The sequence below is a fragment of the Rhincodon typus genome, unplaced genomic scaffold (assembly GCF_021869965.1).
Source record: "Rhincodon typus isolate 14 unplaced genomic scaffold, sRhiTyp1.1 hic_rhity00000241, whole genome shotgun sequence".
In the NCBI taxonomy this organism is placed as follows: Eukaryota; Metazoa; Chordata; class Chondrichthyes; order Orectolobiformes; family Rhincodontidae; genus Rhincodon; species Rhincodon typus.
In genome coordinates, this window is record NW_025965879.1 from 63,314 (window position 1) to 86,838 (window position 23,525).

General features: G+C 47.8%; 1 protein-coding gene and 1 long non-coding RNA gene across 2 annotated transcripts in view; one reads left to right on the plus strand and one right to left on the minus strand.

Moving 5' to 3' along the window:
* LOC109924554 (DNA polymerase delta subunit 4) overlaps nucleotides 1-7,531 on the minus strand; it is a 12,427-nt gene extending 4,896 nt beyond the window's left edge. Inside the window, exons 1-3 of the mRNA XM_048621249.1 lie at nucleotides 6,942-7,531; nucleotides 6,618-6,713; nucleotides 5,262-5,373 (exon numbers count right to left, since the gene is read on the minus strand). Coding sequence (XP_048477206.1) covers nucleotides 5,262-5,373; nucleotides 6,618-6,713; nucleotides 6,942-7,029 — 296 coding nt within the window. The 5' untranslated portion in view covers nucleotides 7,030-7,531. The remainder of the gene's footprint in view (nucleotides 1-5,261; nucleotides 5,374-6,617; nucleotides 6,714-6,941) is intronic.
* Nucleotides 6,853-23,525, plus strand: LOC125488303. The gene is made up of 2 exons (XR_007266275.1): nucleotides 6,853-7,093; nucleotides 23,142-23,525. It is a non-coding gene; the product is annotated as an uncharacterized LOC125488303 (long non-coding RNA).

Here is a 23,525-nt window from a genome sequence, read left to right on the forward strand (position 1 = left end):
AGAGACCTCCTGAGATGCAGGAGTGTTTGAGAGAGAGGGGATTAGAGGGACCTCCCCAGATAAAGGAGTATCAGAGAGACAGAGAGAGAGAGCGAGAGAACATTAGAGACACCTCCCCAGATACAGGAGTGTCAGAGAGAGAGGGGTTTAGAGACACATATCCAGATGCAGGAGTATGTGAGAGAGAGAGAGAGGGTTAGAGAGACCTTCCTAGAAACAGGAGTGAGAGAGAGAGAGAAAGAGAGAGACAGGGTTAGAGAGAGCTCCCCAGACACAGAATGAGAGAGAAAGACTGGGAGGGGGTGCGATTAAAGAAACCCCCGCCCCCACCCTGTCCCCAAGATACAGGAGAGTGTGAAAGAGAAAAGAAAAGAGAGGAAGAGAGAAAGGACGAGAGAGAAAGACATAGCGAGAGAAAAATCTCCCCAGATAAAGGAGTGCTGGAGTGGGTTTGAAGTGACCTCCCCAGATACATGAGTCTATGTGTGTGAGAGAGACAGACACAGAGTGAGAGACCTCCCCAGGTATAGGATTGTGAGAGTGAAAGAGGGATTAGGGAGATCTCCCCAGGTAAAGGACACTGAGAGTGAAAGAAGGATTAGAGAGATCTCCTCAGATACAGGAGTGAGAGAGATGGTATTGGAGAGATCTTCCCAGATACAGAAGTGTGGAAGAGAGAGAGGAGTGGGAGGGTGGGATGTTAGAGAGACCTCCCAATTAAAGGAGTATGAGAAAGCGAGAGAGAGGGCTGGAGAGACCTCCATAGATATAGAAATGAGTGACAGAGGAAGGGATGGGTTTAGAGAACCACCTCAGTCACAGTATTGTGTGTGAGAGAGAGGGTTAGACAGGAGTATGAGAGAGAGAAAGTTAGACAGACCTCCCCAGACACAGGAGTGTGAGAGTTAGTTGGTTAGAGAGAACTCCCAAGATACAGGGAGATAGCAAGAAATGCAGATGCTGGAGTCAAAGACAAGACAGTGTGGAGTTGGAGGAACACAGCAGGTCAGGCAGCATCAGAGGAACAGGAAAGTTGACATTTTGGGTTGGTACCCTTCTTCGGAAATTTCCTGCTCTTATGATGATCCTTGACCTGCTGTGTTCCTCCAGATCCACACTGTATTGTCCCAAGATACAGGAGTGAGAGAGATAGAGAAGGTTTGAGAGGCTGCTCCAGATGCAGGAGAGTGAGGAAGGAAAGGTTAGAGATATCTCTCCAGGTGTAGCAGTATGAGCAAGAGAGAGGGGTAGAGATCTCACCAGATTTAGGAGTGAGAGAAAGGAGATGAGAGAGACATTCCCAAATACGGAAGATTGTGTAAGAGAGGAAGACGGTTAGATAGACCTCTCCAGATACAGGAGTGTAGTGGAGGTGGGGGGTGGTGGTGGGCATTAGAGAGACATCCCCCATTAAAGGAGTGTGAGAAAAGAGAGAGAGAGGGTTGGAGAGATCTCCACAGATACAGGAATGAGAGAGATAGGGAGGGGTTAGAGAGACCACCTCAGAGACAGCAGTATGTGAGAGAGAGGGTTAAAGAGACCACCCCAGATTAGGGAATGAGGGGTGCGGGGTTAGAGACACCTTCCCAGATACAGAAGAATGTGTGAGAGAGGGAGAAGGTTAGCGAGAAGTCCACTGATACAGGAGTGAAAAAGTGAGGGATGAGGGGGTTAGAGAGACCTCCCCAGATACAAGAGAGAGTGTGTGTGTGTGTGTGTGTGTGAGAGAGAGAGAGAGAACGGGTTAGGGAGACCTCCCCAGATACAATAATGTGTGAGATTGAGTTGGCGAGACCTTTCCAGATCCAGGGGTATGAGAGGGAGATAGGAGGTTAGAGAGACCGCCCTGAGACAGGAGTGTGTGAGAGAAAGGGATGGTTAGAGAGAGATCTCCCAGGATACAGGAGTGTGAGTGTGTGTGTGTGAGAGAGAAAGAGGTGATTAGAGAGACCTCCCCAGATACAGGAGTGTGTGTATGTGTGTGGGAGAGAGGGAGAGAAAGAGAGAGGTTTAGAGAGACCTCCCCAGATGCAAATGTGGTTTCATAGAATCCCTACAGTCCACACTGACTATTGCAAGAGCATCTCACCTACACCTAACCCCTTACCCTATCCCTGTAATTTCCCATGGCTAATGCACCTAACCTTCACATCCATGAAAACTATGGATAATTTACCATGGTCATTCCACCTTCCTGCACATCTTTGTATTGTGGGAGGAAATCGGAGCACCCGGAGGAAACCCACGCGGGCATGGGGAGAATGTGCAAACTTCCATAGAACTTGGGTCCCTGGCGCTGTTTGAGAGAGAGAAGGTTAGGGAGACCTCCCAGATACAGGAGTGTGACAGTGAGTGGGTTCGAGAGACCTCCCAAGTTACAGGAGTGTGAGAGAGAGAGTGTGTCCCAGATACAGGTGAGTAAGGAAGAGAGGGTTACAGATATCTCCCCAGATACAGCATTGTGTGAGAGAGATAGAGATAGAGATACAGGAACAGGTGTGTGTGTGTGTGCGTGTGTGTGCGAGAGAGAGAGAGAGTTAGAAATGATCTCCCCAGATTTAGGAATGACAGAGAGGGGATTAGAGAGACCTTCCCACATAAGAAGAGTGTGTGAGAGAGGGAGAGGGTTAGTGAGACCTCCACACATACAGGAGTGAGAAAGTGAGGCAATTAGAGAGACCTCCCCAGGTGTAAGAGGATGTGAGAGAGAGGGTTAAAAAGACCTCTCCAGATACACGAGTGAGGGGGATAGAGAGAGGGTTCAGTGAGACCTCCCCCATTAAAGGTGTGTGTGAGAGAGGGAGGGGTTAGAGAGACCACCCCAGAGATTGCTGTGTGTGTGTGTGTGTGTGAGACCGCCCCTGATACAGGACCGTGTGAGAGAGAGTGTGTTAGAGAGACATCCTCAGCTACAGGTGTGTATGAGATAGAAAGGGTTGGAGAGACCTCCACAGGTCCAGGAATGAGAGATAAAGGGAGGGGTTGGAGAGACCACCCAAGAGACTGCATTATGTAAGAGACAGAGGGTTAGAGGGACCACCCTAATACAGATGAGTATGAGAGGGGGTTAGAGAGACTCCCAGAAGATACAGGACTGTGTGTATGTGTGAGAAAGAGAGAGAGGTTTAGAGAGGCATCCCAAGATATAGTAGTTCAGATGAGAGATAGGGTTAGAGAGATCTTTCCAGATGAGGAGTGAGACCCCATTACAGGGACTGAATGTCTGAGTCGCTGCCTTCTCTCAAAGGTGCTTGGATTCCATACTTTCAGTACCTGATTTAGACGAGATCTGGTTTCATATCCGGTAGGACAGCTTTGAGTCGCACGCAAGTCACCTTTCTCCTTCTCCTAATCCTAACGCTCCACACCAACAATACATCAGCACTAAGAATGAGGACTAGGTGTATACTGTTCAGTCCCTTAAACTTGTTTTTGTCATTTGAGACCATATCTGATGTGGTAACCTGAACTCCACTTTCCAGTGGCTCTCCCTCCCTTCCTGATCAAAACTCTGTCTAACTCAGCCTTGAATATGTTCACTGCCCCCACCCTGCTATACACATACATACATACACACACGCACACACACATCCATGCACCCCCAACACTGCTGTTTGAGGGGGAGAGAATTACAAACACTCCCCACCCTCTGTGAGAATAAATTCCACCTTTTCTCAGTCTTAAACAGGAGACCCTTTAGTTTTAAGCTCTGCTTCCCCGTTCTAGACTCCCCCACAAGGGGTAAGCCCTCTCAGTAGCCACCCTGTCCGTCCCTGTCCTCAGAATCTTATATGTTCAATAAGGTCACCTCTCATTTCTCCGAAACTCCAATGAGGCCAGGCCCAACCTGCTCAAACCTCTCCTCATTAGATAGAACCCCCTTCATCACAGGAATAAGCTGAGTGAACCTTCCTCTGACCTGCTGCCCGTGATGGTGTGTGCCTCGTTCAATAAGGGGGCCATAACCACGCAGCTACTCCATGTGAAACCTCTCCAATATCCTGTACTGTTGTAGCGAGGCATCCCGACTTTTATCCTCCATCCCCTGTTTCACAAATGGTCTCCAGATAATCAGCTTTCCCAGTCATTCGCTGCATCCGTGCACTAACTGTGAGTCATAGACTCATAGAGAAAGGCCCTTCAGCCCATCATGTCTGAGCCAGTCAAAAACAACCACCTAACTATTCTAATCCCATTTCCCAGCTCTTGGCACATGTGTATGCCTTAGCATCACAATGTACATCTAAACACTTATTAGAGTCATAGAGTCGTCCATGCTGACCAAGTTTCCCAAACTAAACTAGTCCCATTTGCCTGCATTTGGCCCATATCCCTCTGAACCTTTCCTGTTCATGTACCTGTCCAAATGTCTTTTAAATATTGTAACTGTACCTGCATCTACCACTTCCTCTGGCAGTTCATTCCACACATGAACCACCCTCTGTGTGAAAAATTTACCCCTCAGGTCCCTTTTAAATCTTTCTCCTCTCACTTTAAAAATATGACTCCCAGCTTTGAACTCCTTTACCTAAGGGAAAAGACCTTTGCTATTCATCTTATCTAAGCCCTTCATGATTTTGTAAACCTTTGTAAGGTCACCCCTCAACCCAATTTGCTGAGGGTTTCTGCCTCTATCATCCTTGTAGTAAGTTCTAGGTTCACATCACCCTCTGGGTGAAAATACTTTTCCTCACATCTTGAAACCTCTAGCCTCTTACCTTCAATCAGTACCCCCTCGTCATTGATCTCTCCATCAAGGGGAAAAAAATTATTCCTGTCTACTCTATCTGTACCCTTCATCATCATGTATGCATCAAACATTGTCCTTTTCTCATTCCCTTCTGCTCCGAGGAAAACAACCCCAGCCAAACCAATCTCTGTCTTCATAACTGAAACTGTCCAGCTCAGGCAACATCCTGGTAAATTTCTGCACCCTCTCCAGTTCCATCATATCACTCCTATAATGTGGAATCCAGAACTGGAAACAAAACTCTAACCCGGATCTGACTGTATCTCAGCGTCCTGCAGTTGCTTTTCACTTTAGGACCATTCTGTGTTGTTTGTATTCCATGCACACCCCTGTGCTAAACTGTAGCTACATCCTGGCTGCCCACTTCAGTCCCGACCAGTTTTTAATGTGTTACTCAGCCACCATGACTATGGATGATGTGGAAAAATTTCACATCCACCCAGAAACAACCAATCTCCCTCCCCTCCAGCCACAGCCGTGTCCCCACCACAGAAAGTCTGAAAGAACGTACCTCTCCTGATACTTGGTTTCCTTCTTATGATAAAGGAGTAGCTCCTTGATGTACTGCGGAGGTCGGAGACCCATCCGGTTAGCTCGTTCCCACCTCTCCATTCGCGTGATACCTGTGCAGGAGGGGATGGACGTGGAGTAGAAACAGGCAAAGAATTGGGCAATTATTCACAAGATGCAAAACACTCAAACGGCAGAATTTGCATCACCTTTGTATACTGATGTGCTGTGAAAAGGGGTTGCCATTGAGAGAAAGGTTGCGCCAAACTTCAATAAAGCGGTGATTAGAAAGTAATTCAAAGAACTAGAGATTGGCTGCAGGGCAGAATGAGGCCCTTCGCCCCTTGTATCATGCGAGTCCTCTGAGGGAGCAATTTATCGGGTGAGTTTCAACTTGTTCCCTCCACCCAACTTCTCAGATATTGACCCGATTCCATTTTGCAGCCTCGATTGATGCTGCCTTCCCCACACTCTCAGGCAGCACGTTCCAGATCCTAACACTTGATTGTCCCTGCCTCCCCCACACTCTCATGCACCACGTTCTAGACCCTAACCCCTCGATTGACATTGCCTCCCCCACACTCTCAGGCAGCACGGACCAGACCCTAACTCCTTAATTGACCCTTACTTCCCCCACACTTTCAGGCAGCACATTCCAGAAGCTAATCAGTCAAAGAGAGAGGGAGGAGTGATGGGGCTGGAGGAGGTTATAGAGATAGGGAAGGGTGTATGGGCCAAACATGGTTATAGAGATACGAAAGGGTGAAGAGTGTAGAGTTTCTAATTATTAAGCTTTGTGATTATTTAGGGCCTGAATTCAGTCTCGCCATGAACCCTCGCTGCTCTCAGTCTGGCGGTCCTTCACATCTGACAGTTACTGTGGATATGAGACACCTGAGGACATGTGGCATTTGAGAATTGTCGGTATCTACGCTGATGTGGGTCGTACAAAAGCCCACTATATTGTGCTGTGTGGGAGAAATCGAGATGGGACTGAAGTGAGAAGGCATTCAGAGGAGACAGAGAACCCATAGGCACCATGCCAAAAGGAAATGGCCCAAGGATCCAGTCCGAGCATAGTGTTTACCCCAAATTTTGAAGTGAGGCCCAGTACACACAAGACTGCTGGCTCTATGCTGGGCCTTGTGTTGAGTTGCCTGATCTCCATCAGACTGTGGGATAATGAGGCCTAATCCATACAGCAAGAGATTCGTACAGAGCTTGGGGAAGAGCAGGCTGCGTGGTGGTGGTGTGGGGGGTGGGGGGGGGGGGGGGGGGGTAATGTGATCGGGACTAATCAGAAGGGGCGGAATGGTCTTGGCCAACTGCTGAAAGAGGTTTTCAGGCTGTAACCTACCACAACATGGGCCGTACTCCCAATGTAGATCGAAGGCCTTGAGCATCTCGAGGTGGTCCCTGCTCGGGCACAGAGTTGCTGCCGTGTCCGTGAGGCCTGTGGAAGAGGAGGAGGGGAGGTTAGTGGTGGGGGCACGATAAGAGAGAAATGGTCAAACCGAGGAGTCTGTCATCGACCAATCCCTCCAAAGTTCACCTTCCTGCTCCCTGCTCCGCCCCTAATGCCTGACCTCTTTCACTGCCCCTCCCTGTACTGTCTCTCTCACACCCTTCTACAGCCGCTTCCCCATTCCCACCACTGTGACCCTCTCCTTCTCCCATTCACCTCCGTTGCTTGGCTCCCTCTTTAGTGTTGGCACTGCCCTCTGGCCTCTTTTGACGACAGGGTACGTGCTTGTGACCTGTGACTGCATTCTGTAGTCCCAACTCCAAACAGAACGTCTGGCAAAGGGGTCGGCTTTGTCGTGAGGGGACAAGGTGAGAGATGAAAGATTGGGGAACAGAGAGAGGGAGGGAGAGGTGTGGCAGAAAGATAGGGACAAAAGAGGGGGATTAGGGTTTAGAGGTATGGAGAGAGATCTGGACAGATGGAAGGTCAGGTACAGAGGGACCGGGAGAAAGAGGGATAGAGAAAGATGTGATGGATGGAGAGGCAGTCCGACGGTGAGGGACAGTTTCTGGTGAACTGAGCGCAGCTGTCAGCTCTCTGGGCTCGCTGCTTCCTGAATCTGCTGTCAAAACACGGAAGTAATCTCCTGTTCAGAGAGGGGAGGAGCTCGGCATAGAGAGAGAGGAAAAAGCACGCACTGTCGGGGGAGACTGGGAGAAACAGATGGAGACTGAGACACAAATACAGAGATAGAAAGAGACACAGAGGGACAGAGAGAAAGATACAGCGAGAGACGGAGAGAGATAGTGACGGAGTGAGAGAGACAGCGTGATAGTGACAGAGTATGAGAGAGAAAAGCAGGAACTAACGCACGTATGCGTGGCTTGCTGTCTAAAACTGACCTGGCCTTCAGTATCACCTCGCACCTCCTTAATCACACTTTCTGTCACTATGTCTGTCTGTCTCACTGTTTCACGATCTCTCTCTCTCTCACTGTTTCTGTCTGTCTCAATCACTCGAGCAATCTCTCTGTCACTGTTTCTCTGTCTTTCTCTCTCTGTGTCTCCTTCTGTCTCTTTGTCATTCTCAACTCTCTCTGTCTCCCTCTTTCTGTCTCTCTCCCTCTGTCTCTATCTCTGTCTTCATCTCTCTATCCCTCTCTCTCCCTCTTTGTCACTGCCACTGTCTGTTTCTCCCTCTCTGTCACTGTTGCTCTATCTCTGTAACCGTCTTTCTCTCTGATACTGTCTCTCCCTCTCTCTCTCTGTCTCTCTCCATCTGTCTCTAATTCTGTCTGAGTCCCTCTCTCTGTTACCATCTCTCTCTGTCACTGTTCTCTCAGTCTCTCTGTCCCTCTCTCTCTGTCACTGTCCTTCTCTCTGCCACTGTCTGTCCCCACCTCTCTTTCTCTGTCTCTCTCTGTCTGTCTCTAATTCTGTCTCTGACTCCCTCTCTTTCTCACTCTCTCTCTCTGTTACTGTCTCTCTCTGTCACTGTTTCTAACTCTCTCACTCTCTCTGTCTCACTTTCTTTCCCTCGTGGCTTAATCTTGTGCAGTTTTGGTGAAGTGTGAGTTGTGTTGTGTTGTGTTATTTTTGGGCAGATTCTCGCCATGAGTCCAAGTGAGTTTTCCCACTGTATAATAACACCATTTGCTTCTGACCTTGCCCCACTGTGCTTCTCTCTCTCTCTCTCTTGCCCAATTCTAGCCTCATTGCCATTCCTGGGACAACTCACCACCACCAAGATATCCTGGAATTCTCTGAGTTCCCATCCCCCTATGCCATCATTAAAACCCCTTGTCCACTTGGAAAAGCACTGTCAGCCCAGGACTTGCCCTCTGCCCTCCTGACATTTACCCCAGATGTGGTGGTGGTATTGTCCCTGGGCAGTGACCCAGAACTCCTGCTTGATGGTGTAGCTCAAAGCTGGAATGCTGTCTTCTTCCAGGACCAGCAAAGAAGGGCACAATCCCAGATTCATACCAACCCATTATCTGAATTTGTCCCCTGGGCCAGTGCTGGATGACTGGAATATGACGACGCAGAAGTTATGCTGCACTTATGCAAAACCCTGGTTAGACTCCGCTTGGAGACTGTGGGCACATCTGGGAGCATCTTAAGAAGGATAGATTGGCCTTGGTGAGTGTACAACGTAAGTTTACAAGAATGATACCTGGATTTCAGAGGCTATGTAATGAGGAGAGGTTATACAAAAGTGGCCTGTTTCCTCAAGAATTTAGAAGGTTAAGTGGTAATCTGATTGAAGTTTTCAAGCTATTAACAGGAAAAGAAAGGGTAGATAAACTAATTCCACTGGTTGGGTATTCTAGAACTAGAGGGCATTGTCTGTCAATTAAGGCCAGAATGTTCAGGAAAAATGTTAGGAAGCATTTCTACACAAAAAAAAGATGATAGAAGTCTGGAACATACTTCCACAAACAGCAGCAGATGCTGGATCAATTGTTCATTTTAAATCTGAGATAGATGCATTTTTGCTAAGCAAAGGTATTGATGGACATAAACCAAAGACAGGTATATGGAATTCAGCCATAATTAGCCATGATCTCATTGAATGGTGGAACAGGTTTGAGGAACTGCATGGCCTACTCCTGCTCCTATGTTCCTAAGAAGGCGAATGACCTCCTCAACTCCACCTGTATAAGTGCCATCATCTCCGCTCCAAACCTCTCACTCACTCCATCCCTGCTACTGCACCCATTGCCCACCACAGCTCTACCTCTCTCATTATTGCTTGATAAAATCTTCCCTCAATTACTCACAGCCGCCATTAACCCTGCCCTACTCACTCACTTGGGTCACTTCCCCTCCGAGACCGACAGCAACAGCAATGTCACCCACTTTCATCTCACTTCATACTGAGCTCTCTCTCATTCATCCACCTTGTTATGTGGAGAGGATCTTGAATCTGATGTCCCAAGTGGCTGACTGACTGTGTCCAAGCCTGCAGACTGGTATCAGCAGCTGCCCCTTGAATCACTTTTGTTGAATTACAACAATTACTCATTCCTGTCTGGAACTAATGTAAAAGATGAGCGGCCTCTCAATTGTGGCTCACAAACAAGCTCAGGGGTAGTATTAGATATAAAGAGGAGACATCTAAAGTTGCCAGAGAAAAACAGCCATTCTGAGAATTAGGAGTATTTTAGAATTCAGCAAAAGAGGATAAAAAGTTTGCTCAAGGAGGAGGGACTAGAGAATGAGTGTAAAATTGCAGGAGACATAGAAACTGACTGTAAAAACTTCTATTGATACGTGAAGGAAACTAGATTAGTCTTTAGAATAAAGGGCACAAATAACCTCCCAGAAATGTCAAAGGGCAGAATGGAGAGAAATCAGTATTAATAAGAGAATAGTGCTGGGAAATTAATGAGGTCAAAAGCTGATAGATCCCCAGAGGCTGATTATCCATATTCTAGAGTACTAAAGGAAGTGGCCCGGAAATACTGGAATTAAAATTTAAAGATGACAGCTCGCTATAAACTTCAGGTCAGCTCAGTATGGGTAATAAATGTTGAGATGGAGTGTTACACCAGCTCATCTGTTGCATCTGGATCCTCAGTCTGCCTTGAACTGTCTCTTACTTGAACCTATTCAATAGCATCCCCATCCCAAGAGCAGCATTGCATTGACGGTGTTTACAAGGTGGGTGCGCACAGGGTCAGATAGAATTGAGGGAGCTTTACTCTGAATTTAACCCAGTGCTGTATCTGTCCTGGGAGTGTTTGATGGAGCCAATGTCTCACCGCTTTGTTTTCTCTCTCTGTTTCTCTGCCACGTGGAGACACTTGTTGAGAGGACAAGTTAAGCTGAAAGGCTGTCGACAGATGAGAAATTGAAACATTGTCATAAGAAAGGAGATTAAAAGAAAACTGAGAGAATGGGAGGGGGGCCTGAGCTAGTAAAAAACACTTCTCATATTTCAGGAGCTTGGAGCCTGTTGGTGACAGGGATCTTTGCTGATGTGCATATGTAGCCCCAGGCTGCATGGGGTGGGGGGGTGGAGAGAGAGAGAAAGAGAGAGAGAGAGCTAAGAACAGAGAGGAGGGGGGACGAGTCTCCCATGCAGGTAGCGAGTGGAATGACAGTGTGAGAGAGGATGGGAGTTTTTTTGATGATGGGGTTGGAGGGGGGGAAGGGGAGTGGGTGTGTGGCAGTGAGGGAGGGAGTTGAGAGCAGTGGTACTGAGAGAGTGAGCAAGATACTGACGGAGGGTTCATAGAATCATAGAATCCCTACAGCATGGAAGCAGGCCATTCAACCCATCAGGTCCACACTGACTCTGAACAGCATCCGACCGAGACCCACCCTATCCTGTAACCCTGCATTTCCCATGGCTACCACACCTAGCCTACTCGTCCCTGGACTTTATGGGCAATTTAGCATGACCAATCCACCCAACCTGCACATCTTTGGACTGTGGGGGGGATAGTGGAGCACCGGATGAAACCCACACAGACATGGGGAGAATGTGCAAACTCCACACAGACAGTCGCCTGAGGGTGGAATCAAACCTGGATTTCTGGTGCTGTGAGGCAGCAGTGCTAACCACTGAGCTACCATGGAAGGCAGGAGAATGGGGTTGAGAAATATATCAGCCATGTTTGAATGGTGGAGTAGACTTAATGGACTGAATGGCCTAATTCCATTCCTATCTCTTATGGTCTTAGGCCTGTTTTCTCTCAGACAGTGATGACTCTTTGTAACTCCCGCCCTGAAACAGGCTGGGGGACATATTTCCAAAGTTGAGGGACATAGATTCTGGATGAGTGATGGCAAGGGCGGAGAGGTTATCAGGTGGGAATGTTGGTTTGAGGTTACGGTCATGGTGTTGTTGGATAGCGGAGCAGGCTCGAGGGGCTGAATGGCCTTGTATTGCTCCTAATGCGTTGGTACAAGTATGATCTTTACCTGTCCTAGGGCCTAGAGTGTGTCCATAACCCCCTCCTGCCACACCAAGCCTATGGATTGGGGGGCTCAGAGGTCAGGCAGCAGGCAAATTCCTGCTGTTCCAAGAACAACTGCAGAGAGTGAGCATCATTGTTGTGGTTTGATATATCTCCTGTCTGCCTCTCTCTCCCCCTTGCGCTCTCTGTCACTGTCTCAATCTGTCTGTCGCCCTCTGCGAGGAACGCAGCACACTTTGATGTCCAACATTTATCTCCATGTGGGGCTCATGTGTGAAGAATGAGAGACAGAGACAGAGAGAATGACAGAAAGTGAGAGAGGGAGAGTGAGAGAGACAGAGAATGAGAGAGAACCACACAGAGAGAGAAAGAGAGCAGGAGATAGAGGGACGGAGAGATAGTGGGAGGGATAGTTGGAGAGAGATAGAGGGAGCGAGAGAGAGAACTAGGGAACAGAGAGTGAGAGAAGGGTTGGGGGGTGAGAGAGAGATAGAGAGAGAGAGGAGAGAGAGTGAGAGATGTAGAGGGGGAAAGAGAACAGGAGAGAGAGAGAGTGAGATATAAAGGGAGGAGCAAGCAGGTGTGCGAGTGAGGGAATTAGAAAGATAGACAGGAAGGGAGCAGGAGTGTGAACAAGAGAAAGAGAAAATGGTAATGTTGGCAGGACTACTGAGTGCCAAACTTAATGGGGTGTGAGTCCTGCTGCCAGTAAAAACAAACACAAACCAGCACCTCATGCAAGTATAGCAATCTACACTTACATTTGGCCTCGATGCAGACAAGGGGAAAAAAAAATCCATAAGTGACTTGCTAGGGACCTAAACCAGATCCAAGTTTCACTCTGAGACTGGGAGGACATATTGAGACCATGTTGATAGGAAACCCGGTCAGAGAGTTTGTGTTGACAGAGATAGGGAGACGTGTAGGGGCTGCAGTAGGTTGCAGAGATAGACAAGGGTGTAGAGGCTGGAGGAGATTACAAGGATAGAGAGGGTGTAGGGGCTGGAGGAGGTTACGGAGTTGGTGGGGGCATAGTAGCTGGAGGAGGTGACAGAGATAGGGAGCGGTGTAGGGGCCAGAGGAGGTTACAGAGATAGGGAGGGGTGTAGGAGCTGAGGGTGGTGGTATTGATTCGGGGAGGACCACATAGGATTTAGGAGCAGAATTAGGCCATTCGGCCCAACAAGTCTGCTCTGCCATTCTGTCATGGCTGATATGTTTCTCAACCATATTCCTATGCCCCCTCCCTATAACCTTTGATCCCCTTATCAATCGAGAACCTGTCTATCTCAGTCTTGAACAACTCAATGACTCAGCCTCCATAGCTTTCTGCAGCAATGAATTCCACAGAGTAACTGCTCTTTGGCTAGAAAAACCTGTCCTCATTTCAGTTATAAAGGGTCGTCCTTTCAGCCTGAGGCTGTGCCCTCAGGTCCTCATCTCCTGCAAGTTCAAACAGCTTCTCTATGTCCATTGTATATTATGTAAGTTTCAATCAGATCCTCCCTCATTCTTCTAAACTCCATTGAGTAAAGACCCAGAGTCCTCAACTGCTCCTCATATGACAAGCCCTTCGCCCCTGGGATCATTCTTGTAAACCTCCATCGGACTCCCTACAACGCCAACACGTCCTTCCTTAGATATGGGGCCCAAAACTACTCACAGTTTTCCAAATGTAGTCTGACCAGAGCCATATACAACCTTGTCCGTGCATTTCTGCCCTTGTATTCTGCTCTGTCAAAATGAAGATAACATTTTATTTGCCTCCCTAACTGCCAACTGAATCTCCATTTTAACCTTAAGACAATCCTGAACTAGGACTCCATGGTCTCTTTGCCCTTCAGATTTCCAAATCCTTTCCCCATTTGGAAAATAGTCTACCCCTCTATTCTTCTTATCAGATTGTGCACCCTCATACTTTTCCTCATTGTTTTCCAACTGCCACATCTTTTCCCGCTCTCCTATCCTGTCCAAGTCCTTCTGCAGCCTCCCCGCTTCCTCAATGCTACCTCTCCCTCCACTTTGTGTCATCTGCAAGGTTGGTTGTGACTCTTTTGGTTTGGGAACAGCAGGGTTTCAGATGCACTGTGTTTTATGGAGGGTAGTACAGTGAGGAGATAAGTGATCCCATCCTTATGCAAAGTAGTGATGTATCCTGAAGTTTCTACCGCCATTGTAAAGGGTTCCAGGAACACCGGGAGCTGATGAAGTCTCTACATGAAATATGCTGCGTCTTTGTCTGTATAAACCCAGTGTCAGAGCAGGGGCCAGTAAAACTAAATAAAAACTGAAAGAACTGAGGATGCTGGAAATCAGAAACAAAAACAGAAATTGCTGGAAAAGCTCAGCACGTCTGAGGAAGGGTCACTGGATCCTGAAATGTTAACTCTAATTTCTCTCCACAGATGCTGCCAGACCTGCTGAGGTTTTCCAGCAATTTCTTTTTTGTTTGTGACAGTTGTACTAAACCTGTATAAAACAGTGGCTCAGCCTCTGCTGGAGGATTGTGTCCAGTTCGGTGACCTGCACTTTCAAAAGGATGTGAGGGGAGGCAGTGGGAAAGATGCCGGAGAATGGTTCCAGCGATAAGGAACTTCAATGACATGGACAGATTGGAGAAGCTGGGCCTGTTCACCTTAGAGAAGAGAAGGTTTAATAACCACTGTGCTTTTCATTCCCGTGGTAAAGGAATACTTGTTTGAAGAGGGGGAGGAGAGGTTGAGAGTGAGAGAAGGTTTAGGGTCCAAGCACATTCTGACACACTATTAGGAGGATTAGGGTTAGACTCTCTCATTGAATGTTGAGAGACATCGAGATGTGAGAGCTCAGGATCAGCACATACAAAGAGGGGAAACTCTGGGTGTGTTGAAAGCTGCCTGAAGGAGCCTCATTGCAAACACCCAGCATATTGTTCATCAGCTCATTACCGAGAGTTTAGAGAAGGAACTGACAGGGGCCCTCACCCTGAGAAGGAGAGACAGATAGACAGACAAAGAAAGGGAGGGAGAGAGAGAGAGAGACAGAGAGAGAGAGAGAAGGAGGATGAAAGAGACAGAGATGGAGAAACACAGCGAAAAGGAGACAGAAACTGACAGAGAGAAAAGGAGGGAAATGGAGAGAAAGGAAAAGAGATGGACAGGGAGAGGGAAACAGAGGACAGAGTGAGGGAGAGAGTGAGAGAGATGGAAGAAGACAAAGAGAGGGGGCAGGGAGACAGAGAAAGAAAGAGTGACAGAGGGTCAGTGTGTGTGAGTGGGAGCCCATATCCCAGTGAAAGTCAGTGTGTATGGGACGGTACCCAAATGAGAGTCAGTGTGTGTGTGGGACCCATACCCCAGTGAGATTCAGTGTGTGTGTGTGGGAACCTGTACCCCAGTGGGAGTCAGTGTGTGTGTGGGACCCATACCCCAGTGAGATTCAGTGTATGTGTGGGACCCATACCCCAGTGAAAGCCAGTATGTGTGAGGCCCATACCCCAGTGAGAGTCAGTGTGTGTGGGATCCTGTACCCCAGTGAGAGTCAGAGTGTATGTTGTGGGACCCAGTACCCCCGTGAGAGTCAGTCTGTGTGTTGGACCCCATACCCCAGTGAGAGTCAGTGTGTGTGGGACCCCATACCCCAGTGAGAATCAGTGTGTGTGGGACCCCGTACCCCAGTGAGAGTCAGTGTGTGTTTGTGCGTGTATGTGTGGGAACCGTACCCAAGTGAGAGTCAGTGTGTGTGAGACCCTGTACCCCAGTGAGAGTCAGTGTGTGTTTGTGTGTGTATGTGTGGGACCCACACCCCAGTGAGAATCAGGGTGTGTGTGTGGGGCCCGTACCCCAGTGAGAATCAGGGTGTGTGTGTGGGGCCCGTACCCCAGTGAGAGTCAGGGTGTGTGTTGTGGAACCCAGTACCCCAGTGAGAGTCAGTGTGTGTGAGGGACACCGTACCCCAGTGAAAGCCAGTGTGTGTGTGGGGCCCATACCCCAGTGACAGTCAGTGTGTGTAGGACCCGTAACCCAGTGAGAGTCTGTGTGTGTGTTGGACCGCGTACCCCAGTGAGAGTCAGTGTGTGTGGGACCCCATACCTCAGTGAGAATCAGTGTGTGTGGGACCCTGTACCCCAGTGAGAGTCAGTGAGTTTGTGTGTGGGACCCCATACCCCAATGAGAATCAGTGTGTGTGGGACCCCTTACCCCAGTGAGAGTCAGTGTGTGTCTGTGCTTTTATGTGTGGGAGCCGTACCCCAGTGAGAGTCAGTGTGTGTGGGACCCCGTACCCCAGTGAGAGTCAGTGTGTGTTTGTGTGTGTGTGTGAGACGCATACCCCAGTGAGAGTCACTGTGTGTTGGACCCTGTACCCCAGTGAGAGTCAGTGTGTGTGGAACCCCGTACCCTAGTGAGAGTCAGTGTGTGTTTGTGTGTGTGTGTGTGTGGGAACTGTACCCCAGTGAGAGTCAGTGTGTGTGGGATCCATTCCCCAGTGAGAGCCAGTATGTGTGGGGCCTGTACCCCAGTGAGAGCCAGTGTGTGTGGGATCCATACCCCAGTGAGAGTCAGCGTGTGATGTGAAGTAGGGCAGAGAGAGAGGGAGAGAAACAAAGTGAATGTAAGTATATGCAAGGAAAGAATATGAGTGGGAGAGAGTGAAAGAGGTTAATGAACTTCAAGATGCTGGAAGTTTGTCTGTTTCTCGTGCCGGGAATTCTGCTGATGTGGTTGTCTCAGCATTGATTATCTCTCGCTTTGGTGAAATGAGTCAATGGTGAGGAATTGTCCATGCACTGACTGAATAGTGACCACACAGAGGCAGTCTCTGGTGACGGACAGCTGAATTGGTGAGATGACCCTGTCTCTTGTCTTCTCTGTCATAGTCAAAATGCGGGATTGACTCATTCAGACTGACGATCATTCCAACAGAGCACAGAGCTGAATCAGCACTGACCCATCACCTCCTTCCTTTCCTGTCCCCCTCTCTCTTTCTCTTCACAGCACAGTGCTCCATTCTGGCTGGCTTACTTCCTGTCCTTCCTTTTTGACCCTTTGTATCCCTCTCTCTTCATCCCTGTGTCTTTCTCTTCTGCCTCTCTCTGTGTCTCACTCTCTCTGTTTACTTTATTTATTCTCTCTGTCTCTTATTCCCTCTCTCTTTCTGTCCCTCACTTTATCTTTCTCTGTCTTGCTCTCTCCCACCCTCCCTCTCTTTCCCTGTGTTTCTGCCTGTATCTCTCTCTGTCTCTCATTCTGTCCATCTTTTTATTTTTGTTTTGATCTCTGCTTCTCTCACTTTCTCTTTGTTTCTCCATTTACTTTTTGTCATGTTCTCTCTATATTTATCTATCTCTCCCACTATTTTCTCTGCATGTATATTTCTGTCTCTCTCTGTTTACCTCTCAGTTTCTGTCTATCACGTCCTCTTTGTCTATTTCTGACAGTCTCTGCCTCTCTCTATCTCTGACTCCCACTCTAATTGGCCTCCTCTCGCTTCTGTGTAACAGGCTGGAAAAGGGCCTGAATGGCCTCCTCCTGTTCCCTGTGTAATGGGCTGGAGAAGGGGCTGAATGGCCTCCTCCTGTTCTTGTGTAATAGGCTAGAGAAGGGGCTGGATGGCCTCCTCATCTTTACGTTGTTGAATTCCGTCCACCTGATGCGGGATTGGTGGGGGTGTTGGTGGGTGGGGGTTGCAAGATTGGAGTCCAGCAGCCTCAGACTAACACTGTCGGGAGATCACACAACGCCTGAGAATTGGCACCAAGGGGTCTGCACGCAGAGAGACACTGGCACCACATTGAAACCAAACACCAGGCAGCTTCATTCCTTCAGAGTGAAGCAACTAGCTACGTTCCAGACCAGGCTCAGCATCAGCATCGGCATTCTGGGAAAGATTCCAACAGCAACTGACATGCTCTTCACTCAGAAACACATACTCCCAGGACAGGGACAGCACAGGGCTAGATACAGAGTAAAGCTCCCTCTACACTGTCCCCCATCAAACACACCCAGGACACAGACAGCACAGGGCTAGACACAGAGTAAAGCTCCCTCTACACTGTCCCCCATCAAACACTCCCAGGACAGGGACAGCATGGTGTTAGATATAGAGTAAAGCTCTCTCTACACTCTCGCAATCAAACACTCCCAGATGGGACAGCATGAGGTAAGAGAAAGTGTGCACTCCTTCAGTACTGGCCTCTGACTGTGCAGCACTTCCTCAGAACTGACCACCTGACTGTGCAGCACTCCCTTAATACCGACCCTCCAACAGTGTGGCTCTCCCTCAGCACTGACCCTCTGACAGTGCGACTCTCCCTCAGCAGTGACCCTCTGACAGTCCAACCGTCCCTTAGTCCTGACCCTCTGACAGTGCGGCACGCCCTCAGCGCTGACCCTCTGACAGTACAGCACTCCCTCAATCCTGATCCTGTGCATTCTGGGCTGTTTTCTCTGCAGTGTTGTCTTTGATGTGCTGATTCAGAGAGATTGAGCAATGGTTATAATCAAACACTCCCAGACAGGGTACAGCATGGGGTAAGAGACAGTGTGCACTACTTCAGTACTGGCCCTCTGACAGGGTGGCACTCCAACAGTGCAGCACTTCCTTAGAACTGACCCTCTGACAATGCAGTACTCCCTCAACACTGACCCATTGATTTTGCAGCGCTCCCTCAATACCAAGTCTCCGACAGAGCGGCACTCCCTCAGCACTGACTCTCCGACACTGCGCCTCTCCCTCAGCACTGACCCTCTGACTGTGTGGCACTCCCTCAGTCCTGACCCTCCGACAGTGCGGCACTCCCTCAGTCCTGACCCTCCGACAGTGCAGCGCTCCCTCAGTGCTGACCCTCCGAAAGTGCAGCGTTCCCTCAGCGCTGACCCTCCGACAGTGTGGCACTCCCTCAGTCCTGATCCTGTGCATTCTGGGCTGTTTTCTTTGCAGTGTTGTCTTTGATGTGCTGATTCAGAGAGATTGAGCAATGGTTATAATCAAACACTCCCAGACGGGGTACAGCATGGGGTAAGAGACAGTGTGCACTACTTCAGTACTGGCCCTCTGACAATGCAGTACTCCCTCGACACTGACCCATTGATTGTGCAGCGCTCCCTTAATACCGACTCTCCGACAGAGTGGCACTCCCTCAGCACTGACCTTCCGACAGTGCAGCGCTCTCTTAGCACTGACCCTCCGACTGTGTGGCACTCCCTCAGTCCTGACCCTCCAACAGCGCGGTGCTCCCTCAGCAGTGACCCTCCGACACTGTGCCTCTCCCTCAGCACTGACCCTCCAACTGTGCGGCACTCCCTCAGTTCTGACCCTCCGACTGTGCGGCACTCCTTCAGACCTGACCCTCTGACACTGCAGCGCTCTCTCAGTCCTGACCCTCCGAAAGTGCAGTGTTCCCCCAGCGCTGACCCTCTGACAGTGCAGCACTCCCTCAGTCCTGATCCTGTGCATTCTGGGCTGTTTTCTCTGCAGTGTTGTCTTTGATGTGCTGATTCAGAGAGATTGAGCAATGGTTATAGGTGCTGACAGCTCTCAGCCTTTGATGATGTGTGACATATTGGAGCAGGTGTCTGGCGTGTGTGAATCTGGTTTTGGAGCAATCCTTCGAAAGCTGCACCTGCTTTGAACATCTCCGATTTCGTCACTGTTTTTGTCGAGAGTGCCCATGGTAAACCATTCAGACAGTTGGGAACATCAGCTGTGCTTGCCTGTTGTATTTTTTCTCTCCCCCTTCTCCCTTTTCTCTCTCTTTCTATCTCTAAATCTGTCACTCTCTCTCTTTTTGGCACTCTGACTCCCACTCTCACTGTCTCTGTGTGTCTTCTTTGTCTCACTTTTTCTGACTTTTTGCTTTCCTCCGTCTTTCACTCTGACTGTCCTTCCATGTCTCATCGGTCCATTTGTCGCTCTCGCTGTATATGTCTCTCATTCTCCCTTTTCTCTCTCTCTCTATTTCTCTCAGTCTGTCTCTTTCTCTGTGTCTGCGCATTTTTGTCTGTCTCCCATCCTTTGCAGAGGGGTACAGACAGGTTAAGTGAGTGGGCAAAAATGTGACAGATCGAATAGAATGTCAGGAAATGTGAAGTGATGCACTTCGGCAGGAAGAATAGAGGAGCTGAATATTATTTAAATAGACCGCAGAAAGTTTTGGGAGTCCTGGTTCATGAATGACAAAAAGCCAGCATCCAAGTTCACTGGGTAATTGGGAAGGCAAATTGAATGTTGGTCTTTATTTCTAGGGGAATGGAGTATAGAACTGGGGAGGTTTTGCTCAATCTGTGCACAGCACTAGTCAGAACACAGCTGGAATACTGTGAACAGTTTTGGGTCCCTTATCAAAGGAAAGATAGACTGGCATTGGAGGCGGTCCAGAGAAGGTTCATTCAGCTGATTCCAGGTATTGAGGGACTGTCTAATGAGAAGTTGTAGGTTGGGCCTATACTCATTAGAGTTTAAAAGAATGAGAGGTGACCTTAATGAAACATGCAAAGATTCTTAGGGGACTTGACAGGGGAGATGTGGAGAGGTTGTTTCTCCATGGGAGAGTCTAGGACCAGAGGGCATAGTCTCAGAATAAAGGGGTGCCAATTTGAGACAGAATGAGGAGGAATTTCTTCTCTCAGACGGTTGTGAATCTGTGGAATTCTTTACTGCAGAGGGCTGTTGAGGTTGTCGAGCTAAGTATATTACGGGGGATTATAGGGATAGGATGGGTGTATGGGTCTGGGTAAGATTTTCTTCAGAGGGTCAGTGCAGACTCTTGGGCGCAAATGGCATCTTTCTGCACTTTAGGGATTCTCTGATTCTATTTTGGTATTCAACGCTGGGATGGAAAGATATCTAATTAGTAAGGAATCAAAATCAAAGAAGACTGTGAAGGCGAAGTCACTGATTACATTAAAGAAAGAGATACACTTTATGCACAGATTATTGAAGGTGGCAGGACAGGTGGAGAGAGCAGTAAATAAAGCACACAATGTCTACAACTTTATTAATAGCAACATGCAGTCCAAGAGCAAAGAAGTGATATTGAACTCGTACAAGGCACTTGTTGGACCTCAGCTGGAATATTTTGTACAGTTGTATGCACCGCATTATAGGAAAGACTTGAATGCTTCAGAGAGAGTGTAGAAACGATTTACAAATATGATTCCAGAGATGAGAAACTTGAGTGATGAGGATAGATTGAAGAAGTTGGAACTGTTCTCCTTGGACAGAAGAAGGATGAAAGGGAATTTTTTTTTCTTTATTCATTAACAGGATGAGGGCATCACTTTTAGGCAGCATTTATTGCCCATCCCTAATTGCCCAGAGGGCAGTTGAGAGCCAACCACATTGCTGTGGGTCTGGAGTCACATGTAGGCCAGACCAGGTAAGGATGGCAGTTTCCTTCCCTAAAGGACATTAGTGAAGCTGTTGGGTTTTCTGACAATCAGCACTGGATTCATAGTCATCATTAGACTCTTAATTCCAGATACTTTTTATTGAATTCAAATTCCACCATCTCCTGTGGCAGGATTTGAACCCAGAATGTTATCTTGGTTTCTGGATTAACAGTCCAGCAATAACACCACTAGGCCATTGCCTCCCCTCAATATGATCTGTTAGAGGTTTTCAAAATCATGTGTAGCGGCCGGACAGAGTAGATAGGCACAAGCTGTTCCCATTTTTAAAAGAGACAAGAACAAGAGGGGCAGAGATTTAAACTGATGTGAAAATTAAACAAGGGTAACATGAGGAAAAGCCTTCACACACAATGAGTGGTTAGCATCTAGAATTCACTGCCTAGCAATGTGGTGGAGGCAGTCAAAGGGGTGTTGTTTGGTTATTTGGATAGAAATATTGTGCAGGGATATGGGAAAAAGACAGGAGATTGGCACTAGGAATGATGCTCGATTGTAGACCAATGCAGGCAGAATGTTCAGAATGGTATCCTCTACTCCATCACAATTCTATGACTCAGAAAAATGACAAGGGTGAGGAATTTTTTAAAAGTTATTTAAGAAAGGTGGTAAGGAAAAGCCAGGGAACTATAAACCAGTGAGCCTGACTCAGTGGTGGGTAAGTTGTTGGAGGGGATTCTGAGGGACAGGATTTACATGTATTTGTAAAAGCAAGGACTGATTAGGGATTGCCAGCATGGCTTTGTGCGTCGGAAATCGTGTCTCACTAACTTGATTGAATTTTTTGAAGAAGTGACAAAGAAGACAGATGGATGCAGAATGGCAGACTTTCTAAATATGTACTTCAGCAAGGTCTTTCACAAGGTTCTGCATGGTAGACTGGTTAGCCAGGATAGATCACATGGAATCCAGGGAGAGCTAGCCGATTGGAGACAAAATTGGATTGAAGGTAGGACACAGAGGGTGGTGGTGGAATGTTGCTTTTTGAACTGAAGGCCTGTGACCAGTGGTGTGCCACAATTTCAGTGCTGGATCCATTGCTTTTTGTCATTTATGTTAATAATTTGGATGTTAATATAGGAGGAATGGTTAGCCAACTTGCAGATGACACCAAAATTAATAGTACAGAGGACAGTGATAAGGGTTATCTCAGAGTACAACAGGGTCTTGTTCAGATGACCCAATGGGCCAAGGAGTGGCAAATAGAGTTTAATTTAGATAAATGTGTGGTGTTGCATTTTGGTAAGGCAAATCAGGGCAGAACTTGCACACTTAGGAGATCCTGGCAAGGGTTGCTGAACAGAGAAACCTTGGAGTGCAGGTTCATAGTTCCTTGAAAGTGGGGTCACAAGTAGACAGGATGGTGAAGAAGGCGTTTGGTACGCTTGCCGTTGTTGGTCAGTGCATTGAGTATAGAAGTTGGGAGTACAGGACATTGATTAGGCCACTTTTGGAATACTGCGTTCAATTCTGGTCTCCCTGCTATAGGAAGGATGCAGTGAAGCTTGAAAGGGTTCAGAAAAGATTTACAAGGATGTTGCCGAGGTTGGTGGATTTCAGCTATAGATAGAGGCTGAATAGGCTATTTTTCCTGGACCATTGGAGGCTGAGGGGTGAACTTATGGAGGTTTACAAAATCATGAGGGGCATGGATAGAATGAATAGCCAAGGTCTTTTTTCTAGTGTAGGGAGTCCAAAACTGGAAGGCATGGGTTTAATGTGAGAGGGGAAAGATTTAAAAAGGACTTAAGGAGAACTTATTCACCAGATGTTGGTGCGTATGTGGAATGAGCTGCCAGATGATGTGGTGGAGGCTGGTACAATTGCAACATTTAAAAGGCATCTGGATAGGTAAATGAATAGGACGGGTTTAGAGGGATATGGGCCAAATGCTGGCAAATGGCATTTATTTAAATTAATATAGATAAATGGTCAGCTTGGACCAAATGATCTGTTTCCGTGCTATACAGTTCTATGTCTCTCTGAATCATTCTTAGCAGCTGATGATAGAGTCATAGAGATTCACAGGATAGAAAAAGGCTCTTCAGCCCATCGAGTCAAAATCAACTACTGAACTATCTTAATCCTGTTTTCATGCACAAGGTAGGCAAGTGAAACAAAAGGGCACAACACAGGAGGAGGGAAAAGGTATAATTGAATGGGGGAAGAGGAAATGATGCTGCTGAAAGTGGCAGAAGTACAGAGGTCTGCAACTGACAGAGGAAAAGTGCTCCCCAATCCAGACATTCAGTCTAAAAGACCAGAGTCCTGCCCTGATGAAGCACTCACCTTGGCACCAAGGTTCCCCAGAGATGAATGGAGCTGATTCCAGACCAACTGGCAAAAAAATAAATACCACATATATCATCAGAAGAACTGAAGACTTTAGAGATAACTCATGAAAGGCACATGTAGAGATTGATAAAAGTGGGACTGACTGAAATTAGCAGAATTTGGTACGTGAAATAAAGTTGGCATTAGAGATAA